The 9,971-nt window shown below is 40.0% G+C and overlaps 1 protein-coding gene across 1 annotated transcript in view; it reads left to right on the forward strand.

Moving 5' to 3' along the window:
• LOC114645395 (extracellular calcium-sensing receptor-like) overlaps positions 1–9,454 on the forward strand; it is a 108,980-nt gene extending 99,526 nt beyond the window's left edge. Inside the window, exons 6-10 of the mRNA XM_051922545.1 lie at positions 7,029–7,189; positions 7,437–7,728; positions 8,204–9,010; positions 9,096–9,323; positions 9,437–9,454. Of these exons, the coding sequence (XP_051778505.1) occupies positions 7,029–7,189; positions 7,437–7,728; positions 8,204–9,010; positions 9,096–9,323; positions 9,437–9,454 (1,506 nt within the window). The remainder of the gene's footprint in view (positions 1–7,028; positions 7,190–7,436; positions 7,729–8,203; positions 9,011–9,095; positions 9,324–9,436) is intronic.
• Positions 9,455–9,971: the final 517 nt, after the last annotated feature.

Below are 9,971 nucleotides of genomic sequence, written 5' to 3' on the forward strand. Positions count from 1 at the left end.
GGGGAATAAGAACAAACAGGAGATTCATGTACATATTTTCCCTGTATTGTAAATATGATTAACTGTTAAAATGACATTTCAATTGTGCATTTCACATATTGTAGATAGATAGACAGATAAATAGTGTGATAAGGATGAGACAAAGACATTATAAAGGTTTAGGGCAGCCACCCATATATTGTTCTACAGCTGCAAAATAGTATTTAAGTTGAACAGAGATGTTCACTGATCTGAGTCCAAGACAGCACTGATTTTTTGGAGGCAAGATGGCGGCTTTAAAGGTCAGTACAGGAAGTGACATCATCATTGGCCCCATAACCAGAAGTGATGTTATCGGAACCGGAAAATACCGTCATCATTGGTGGCAGAAAACGGAAGTGAAGTCATCGGGAACAGAAAGTGACATCATGAGCAGCGCTGGAACCTGGCGGGATTTCCCAAGAATAGTCTGCAAGCAACTGAGAGAGACAGTCAGCACACCCTGCTGCCCCCTGGTCTGTTGAGGAATTACAATTACTCAGGCCCTTTAGCTGCCTCCTATTCACACGTGTGTGACGATAGATAGATAGATAGATAGATAGATAGATAGATAGATAGATAGATAGATAGATAGATAGATAGATAGATAGATAGATAGTGGTCACATCTGCACAACTTTGCTACGGTTTTACATTTGAAAAAAGCAGGTCCACCTTGTAGTGTCCATGAACCTAACATAATACATTGAAGTCAACTAATATTATAACTGCAGGGTCAGAATAATTCATCATCAGAGTGTTGCTAACAGAGAGATTCTTTTTGTTCTGTCAGCGAACTGGCAGGTTGACTTTTTGAGCAAGATTAGAAGATGTGGATAGGGAAACAATAAAAGGTTGAGAATAAAAGGAAAAAGAAGCCAAAACAAGAGAGAACAAGCAAAAATGTCAAAACCAAAAAAATGCACAAGTTCAAATAAAGCTTCTTTGAGAGTTTTGGTAATCAGAGATCAGATAAGTTAATGAATCCCTAGCCACCCTTTTATTCCATTGTGTTGATTATAAAAAAGGTCATGAACATCAGAGGCCATGCTCCTAGAAACACAGGGAAGCAGACCTAATAAAGGAATTGAAGACCTAAAATAGTGGCCAGGATGTTGCAAAACAAAATACATCTAAACCATTACTAATTTCAAGCAACTACAAGTATAAAAATATACTAAATAATTTGCATAAAAATAAATCATGACACATTTCTGTTGTATTTATATCATTCCCTGATGTTTTGGCCACATGCTCCATTATCGTCACTGTTGAAAGCTCAAGAAGAATTAGGTTATACAATGAAGAAAAACAAAAGTTTTCCAGTGAGAGGACAATGCCAGTCTGACAGCAAGAAGAAGAAGGAAAATATTAGTTGAAAGAGGAATTTGGGACAGGGGGGATCAAAAAAGAGACCTTAGTGCCTGGAATGTCTACAGTTCCAAGTCATCAAAATATCTCCTAGAGTATTAAAATGTACAAAACAAGAAAAAAACAACATGGGAAAGAAATGGAGTATCCACTGATACATAAAGCTTTATTATGAAAAATGGCAGTGTTTATGTGCTAAACAGGAATTGAATCTCAAAGCTTATCAAGCCAGTGTCATGTCTTCAAAGCAAAAGGGATGAAAGGGCCCTATATAAAAAGAAGGGGCTTTAACATTAAGGAGGTAAAGGGGAGAGTGCATACAAAATGGGGAAAGGAAACCTGTGGTTAATGGAGAACTAAAATTAATTTTTAATGACAGATAGATAAAAACAACTTACAATCGTCTGAGTGCCAATAATCTGCTACTTAGCTCCTGTTATATAATATTTGGCACTTGTGCACTGAATTTAAATCAATGGTTTTAAACTGCAAGTTCTGTTGCATCACAATCATCACATTACATTTGCGAGTGTTTGCTGAGGAGAAAGCTGCCATGCAATTACCCATGTTATTATGTTGGAGCCCATCTTTGCTTAGAATTTTAGAATCTCTTAAGAAAGGTGATGATATCTATTGATTGTACCAAAAAATATCAAGGATGGTGGTTCTTTTCATTTTAAAGCTGAGACCCCAGACATCAGGAAGCAACCATTAGCCTAGCAATAAGTCTAAATGAGAAATATTAAGATTGTGGAAAAAGAGAAGGAATAATGTTACACACTCATTATTTTTCCAATCACACTGAGTTTGAGGGATCCTCGCAACAAAAACAACTGAATCCCAGTACCCCAAAATCCAACATGAAATAAAACTAAGAAATACAAAACAAAAGTCCACCTTCCCCTCCCCAAATCACCTGTACAAATGTCTCAAAATAAATCATAATTAACGTAAGTTGTGTTTCTGAACACATAGGCAATTGCCAAAATGGAAGCACCATCCAGAAAACTGGAACATAAGATGCCATCACCATAATAACAATAAAATACATAAATAACCTAATAAATGCATAATGAGAATCCAGAAATGCAACTAATATGTTTCTAGAAAAAAAAATTCTTCACACTTGCTTATTAATCCTCTGTTATCTATTAGCTATAAAGTGTGCTCCATGTATGTTTACAACAATTGTATCTTGTCATTACGTAGCCAAAGTTTTGAAGTGTGCCACTGTGATCTGTGAGGTTTATTCCACAGCGCAATCCAAATGGGTAACTAAGGCATGGAATAAACACAGCTGAGGTAGGCTGACAAGGAGGAAACATTACTGCCAGGTAAGAAAACTGACAGGGATCAGGGAAGAGACAAGTGGAGACAACTCAGGCAGGCAATTAAAAGAGAGTATGTGTAATCTGATGGTATGTTTATGATCAACAATTACTGTATGCTATTTCCATTTACCTTATGACGGAAAAAGATTCTAGCCCATGTTTGGCAAGTGCATGTGCTTATTTTAGAACTAAAACTGTGGGAAAACTATGAAGCTTTGGCAACTGCACTGAACATTAAAGCTCACTGACGGGTAGATGGAAGACATCACTCCTGCACTTACCTAGGAAATATGCCTCCTGCACTCTAAAAGTGGCCAACCCTAGCACTGCATATTTTTGCCAGGAGAATTCCTTTGAAAATTGCATTATTGTGACTTTTGGTTCAATAAAAGCTACAATCTCTAACGAACATATCACAGGGGAGTGTGCATCCCCTGCTGGATGCACATTAATGCTTATTATAGCCAGTAGTCCAGCTGGATTTCACTTTTGTCAGTAAAAACAACAAGGTGCAGTTGTAGTGGTTAAGACACACATCGGCAACGGATGCCTGTAAAAACATTATCTGGTCTGAGGAATTATAAATACCATGTTCAGCCACAAGTAGAAAATGCTAAAGTAAAAAAAAAAAAATGATTATATAGGACCAGGAGATGGAAGAGACAAATCATAAACAAAGCTAAAGTCAATTATACCAGAAGGTTAGAAAAGAAACCAAAACTACTAAGCCAGAAATGTCCCAAAGCTAGAAGTCAAGAAATACGTTAAAGTCTTTTCCCCTGAATATCCTTGTTGAAATATCACTTCTAACATAGCTGCAATTGATTTTGGTTTGGTTTTTGAATCCAGAATCTTGGACATGAGGAGAAATTTGCCACTGCCTTATAAACTTCTGGAAGAAATGCAACAATACAAAACTTCCAAGCATTATGTGATAGCAACTGCAATATGTTGATGTTAAGAAGATGGCTGCAAAACCCAAAGCAACACAGCAAATGGGAGTAAATGTGAGAAACAAAAAGTCAAAAAAAACTGGTAACAGAACAAAATGTCACAAAATAAACAATAGAATATTGCTCCATTCCCTTAAAATTATAACACATCTAATCTTATTCCAGTCAGGCAGTGGAATGAGATAGAACAAGATATTCAGAACTAACCAACTAATTTACAACCATGGAACCCATCTGAGTTAACACTAGGAAAACCATGTGTTTCACTTCTTACACATTACTGTACCTTGAATGCAAATGAGGAGCAATCTTTATTACATCGGTGTGCTTCAAAAAGAGGCTACGTAATATATAACCTTTAGAGAGCCACATGATCCTATAGTTCTCTCCATTATTAAGGTTTTGGATTATCTTTAGTCATGTTAAATAATAATCAGCTTTTCATTCATTTATGTAAAGCCATAAGATATTTTAACCTTCTACTCATTATTTTCCTGATTATGATCCCTGTATGCCAGGTTTCTGCCATGAGCCCACTGTTGCTGGGTTAGGCCCTGGCTAAGGGAAGAAGAAAACAAAAAAAATTAGTCATTGACATACTGGTGAAAATAAATTAAAGGGAAGGCAGATAACACTATATATTATTAACAAACTAACTCATGTGCTCATCACGGATTGTCCATAACAAACACCATGTTCAAGCATAGGGGTGTTCATATGTGCACTTGGCACCAGGACACCCTAGGCCTTGGACACTCGGGTGAAGAGAGGGGCGGAGCTATCAACTGATCACCACCTGGTGGTGAGTTGGCTTCGATGGTGGGGGAGGATGCCGGTCAGGCCTGGTAGGCCCAAACGTGTTGTGAGGGTCTGATGGGAACGTCTGGCAGAGCCCCCTGTCAGAAGTAGCTTCAACTCCCACCTCCGGCAGAACTTTGACCATGTCCCGAGGGAGGTGGGGGACATTGAGTCCGAATGGGCCATGTTCCGTGCCTCTATTGTTGAGGCGGCTGACCAGAGCTGTGGCCGTAAGGTGGTCGGTGCCTGTCGTGGCGGCAATCCCCGAACCCGTTGGTGGACACCGGCGGTGAGGGATGCTGTCAAGCTGAAGAAGGAGTCCTACCGGTCCCTTTTGTCCTCTGGGACTCTGGAGGCAGCTAATAGGTACCTGCAGGCCAAGAGGAATGCAACTTCGGTGGTTGCTGAGGCAAAAACTCAGGCATGGGAGGAGTTTGGGGAGGCCATGGAGAACGACTTTCGGATGGCTTCGAGGAGATTCTGGTCCACCATCCGGCGTCTCAGGAGGGGGAAGCAGTGCAGTGTCAACACTGTATATGGTGGGGATGGTGCGCTGCTGACCTCGACTCGGGACGTTGTGGGTCGGTGGGGGGGAGTACTTTGAAGACCTCCTCAATCCCAATAACATGCATTCCAATGAGGAAGCAGAGCCTGGGGACTCGGAGGTGGGCTCCCCCATCTCTGGGACTGAGGTCATCGAGGTGGTCAAAAAACTCCTTGGTGGCAGGGCCCCGGGGGTGGATGAGATACGCCCGGAGTTCCTCAAGGCTCTGGATGTTGTAGGGCTGTCTTGGTTGACACGTCTCTACAACATCGCATGGACATCAGGGACAGTGCCTCTGGATTGGCAGACCGGGGTGGTGGTCCCCCTCTTTAAGAAGGGGGACTGGAGGGTGTGTTCCAACTACAGAGGGATCACACTCCTCAGCCTCCCTGGAAAAGTCTATTTGGGGGTTCTGGAGAGGAGGGTCCGTCGGATAGTCAAACCTCGGATTCAGGAGGAACAGTGTGGTTTTCGTCCTGGTCGCGGAACAGTGGACCAGCTCTACACCCTTAGCAGAGTCCTGGAGGGTGCATGGGAGTTCGCCCAACCAGTCTACATGTGTTTTGTGGACTTGGAAAAGGCGTCCGACCGTGTCCCTCGGGGAATCCTGTGGGGGGTGCTCCAGGAGTATGGGGTACCAGGGCTGTTCGGTCCCTGTACAACCGGTGTCAGAGCTTGGTCCGCATTGCTGGCAGTAAGTCGAACCCGTTTCCAGTGAGAGTTGGACTCCGCCAGGGCTGCCCTTTGTCACCGATTCTGTTCATAACTTTTATGGACAGAATTTCTAGGCGCAGCCAGGGTGTTGAGGGGGTCCGGTTTGGTGGACTCAGGATTGGGTCACTGCTTTTTGCAGATGATGTTGTCCTGTTTGCTTCATCAGGCCGTGATCTTCAGCTCTCTCTGGATCAGTTCGCAGCTGACTGTGAAGCGGCTGGGATGGGAATCAGCACCTCCAAATCTGAGACCATGGTCCTCAGCCGGAAAAGGGTGGAGTGCCCTCTCAGGGTTGGGAGCGAGATCCTGCCTCAAGTGGAGGAGTTCAAGTATCTCGGGGTCTTGCTCACGAGTGAGGGAAGAATGGAGCGTGAGATCGACAGGCGGATCGGTGCGGTGTCCGCAGTGATGAGGGCTCTGAATCGGTCTGTCGTGGTGAAAAAGGAGCTCAGCCGTAAGGCAAAGCTCTCAATTTACCGGTCGATCTATGTTCCTACCCTCACCTATGGTCATGAGCTATGGGTAGTGACCGCAAGAACGAGATCGCGAATACAAGCGGCTGAAATGAGTTTCCTCCGCAGGGTGTCTGGGCTCTCCCTTAAAGATAGGGTGAGAAGCTCAGTCATCCGGGAGGGGCTGAGAGTAGAGACGCTGCTCCTCCGCATCGAGAGGAGTCAGATGAGGTGGCTCGGGCATCTGATCAGGATGCCTCCTGGACGACTCCCTGGTGAGGTGTTCTGGGCACGTCCAACCGGGAGGAGGCCCCGGGGAAGACCCAGGACACGCTGGAGGGACTATGTCTCCCGGCTGGCCTGGGAACGCCTTGGGATTCTCCCGGAAGAGCTAGAAGAAATGGCCGGGGAGAGGGAAGTCTGGGCATCTCTGCTCAAGCTGCTGCCCCCGCGACCCGACCTCGGATAAGCGGAAGAGGATGGATGGATGGATGGACTAACAACTTCTGCTGTACGACAATGATAAATGACTAAAGCCAAGTTATTATTTTGTTTTGAATACAAAAACATTTACTGCTTTCTTATCACACTTTAGGATACATAAATGTGGTCCGTACAGTATAAAATCATAAATTTTCAATAGCTACTAATTCAAAAACAGAACAGTAAAGTGTGGTTCCTAGGTAAACACATGCATGTAATGATGGATATAAATGACATAAATACTGAGGTAAAGGTATAATAAGTCAAGAAGTATCAGTGACTAATATCACACTAACTCTTTATAAGGTGACATTCTATTAAAAATGATCTTCATTGCAATAGCATTAGCAGCACTCTTTGTAAAGGCTGAAGATCCAGTTTGTGAGCTACTACAGAGACAACCTGCACAACCTTTGATCTCAAAGGACGGTGACATTATCATTGGAGGAGTCTTTTCATTCCACAAAAGTGTTGAAGATTTTGAATTATCATTTAAAGAGATGCCACAGCCTTTAAAATGTACAGAGTAAGTAAAACCAATAATATTTTTGAACAGACGTGATTAATTTTTTTATGCTACATAATAGGTAAATATTTCTCAAACTCTGACATAATGAATTTCAGGTGTTTATTATTGAAAATACAATAGCATAGGGCATGCTTCAAAATAACAACAAACACAAAAATTCTATTAACTGCAATATTGTGTGTAATAATTTGTTATTGCTGTTATCATCATCTTAAATGTGTTACTTTCTGGAATTTCCTGACAGCTTTAATATTAAAGAATTTATTTTTGCAAAAGCAATGGTGTTTGCTTCTGAAGAATTAAACAACAATACTAGCATTCTTCCTGGAATTTCTCTTGGGTACAAAATATATGATGATTGCACATCTTTAAATTTAGCTATGAAACCAGCACTGGCATTAGCAAATGGACAAGAAAAGTCATTTGCCTTTGATACTTGCGGCAAACCATCTACTGTTTATGCTATTATAGGAACGTCTGATTCCACACCAGCCATTGCAATTGCAGCCACACTTGGACCATATTTCATACCACTGGTAAGAAATGAGCATGGTTTTGCTCCTATAAATATATTTACAGAATACAGTTCACAGTATACAGTCTGGGCAGGGGTATATAAAGGCAAAGGAATATAGGATTAGTTTCAAACAGGAGTGCTTTGTTAATGGCAAGAAGCCTTTTGGGCATAGATAGATAAGGAAAAGAGTGAATGAGTGAAAAAGGGTGACAGAAAAAAAAATAGCAATAGATATAGCAAGAAAATCTGGTGACAGTTTGGTAACTGGCAGATAATACAAAAGTAATATTTAACAAGGTCATGACAATGCATAGAGTTTTTAAAAATGTATTTATGCAAGTATAGTATAGTATAGTAATACTATACTATACTTGCATAATATATGGTCTATATGGTCTATATATAATATATGGTATATATGGTTATAGTATTATGACCATAACAACATCATGGAAACACAGATTTATTTTTATATGTAACTTCTTTTTCAACAGATAAGTTACTACTCGACTTGTGCGTGTCTCAGCAACAAATACAATTATCCAACTTTCTTTCGAACCATACCAAGTGACTACCACCAAAGTAGAGCTCTAGCAAAACTTATCAAATATTTTGGATGGAACTGGCTTGGAACTTTAAGTGCTGATGATGATTATGGTAAAGCTGGCATTGCTACATTCATAGAGGCTGTTCAGAAAGAAGGGCTGTGCATTGAATATTCTGAATCAATATACAGAAACAGCCCTAGAGCAAAAGTGCTTAAAATTGTAGATATTATGAAGCAGGCTTCTTCTAAAGTAATAGTTGTCTTTGCCACATTTACAGATTTAGAAGCTCTTCTAAAAGAGCTTTATTTTCAGAATGTCACCAACCTGCAGTGGATTGGCAGTGAAGGCTGGATTTCAAGTGAATATCTGGCAACCAAAGAGAATTACGGTGTCCTTGGGGGAGCACTTGGACTTGCAATCAGTAGTTCCACAATACCGTCTTTGGGAGATTATTTAAAAGACACAAGTCCATCTGAAATTCCCAATAATATTGACTTAAATATATCCTGGAGAAGCACATTTAACTGCAGTTTAAAAAGAGAGAACAAATCTCCACCTAATAATTCATGTCAAGCACCTGAATTTGGATTGCAAATAAACAAACTTTATTTTGATATTCCTGAAGTCAGAATCGCTAATAATGTCTATAAAGCAATGTATGCAGTAGCACATGCTCTGCATAATCTCTATGAATGCCAAATCACTGAAACAAATAATACATGCAGCCCTAACAGGAAAGTTGACTCTCGACAGGTAAGGACTCATTACTTTACATTATGTATATTAGAAGTAAATATTTATTGTTCAAAATCATTTAAATTGACTACTTTTTTAACAGGTGTTAGAAAAGATAAAGCAAGTTAATTATACGACCAGTTATGGAGAAAATGTTTATTTCGATAGCAATGGAAACTCAGTAGCAAGATATGAAATAATAAACTGGCAGTTAAATGAGAAAGGATCTATACAATTTGTCATTGTTGGCCTCTATGATTCTTCTTTACAAGAGGGACAACAATTTGTTATGAATAACATTAATATTATTTGGAAAAATGCAGAAATAAAGGTTAGAATCTGCATAATTTTTCAATATTTTAGGGTTATAATTATTATTATTATCATTATTATTATTATCAGTAATAGTACTTTGAGAAGTTTTAAAAATAATTATGTTATGAGAAAATAAGCCATTGTTAATGTTTTTTTTTAAATTAAAACTACAGTGAGGATGTTTTAATTGTTTACTATAGTATGTTCTTTATTTTAGATACCCAGATCAATCTGCAGTGAGAGCTGTCAGCCAGGCACACGTAAAGCTGTTCGGAAAGGAAAGCCTGCATGCTGCTTTGATTGTTTAGAATGTGGGGAAGGAGAAATAAGTAATATGACAGGTACAGCTTATGTAAAGCGTGTCAATGTGCACAAAATCTTGCCAGAAAAACTAACAAGGATGTAGTTGCTAGGTATAAATATACAGATGGCCTCATGCTAGAGTGTTCAGCACCTCTATTCTCAAGGAATCCAGAAAATGCACACATGTTAAGGATATGCAGTATTTATTCACATTCTGTTTCACTTGATTGAAATAGATGAATCATGCAAAAAATGGGAAAACTTTGACAATATTTTATTTATATTTACAGTATATTTGTTTAAGTTCAGGTATCCCAGCTAATACAGTGTGGCACATGAAAAACAGAACCATCTCTGATCG

Source organism: Erpetoichthys calabaricus, chromosome 2 (assembly GCF_900747795.2).
Source record: "Erpetoichthys calabaricus chromosome 2, fErpCal1.3, whole genome shotgun sequence".
In the NCBI taxonomy this organism is placed as follows: domain Eukaryota; kingdom Metazoa; phylum Chordata; class Cladistia; order Polypteriformes; family Polypteridae; genus Erpetoichthys; species Erpetoichthys calabaricus.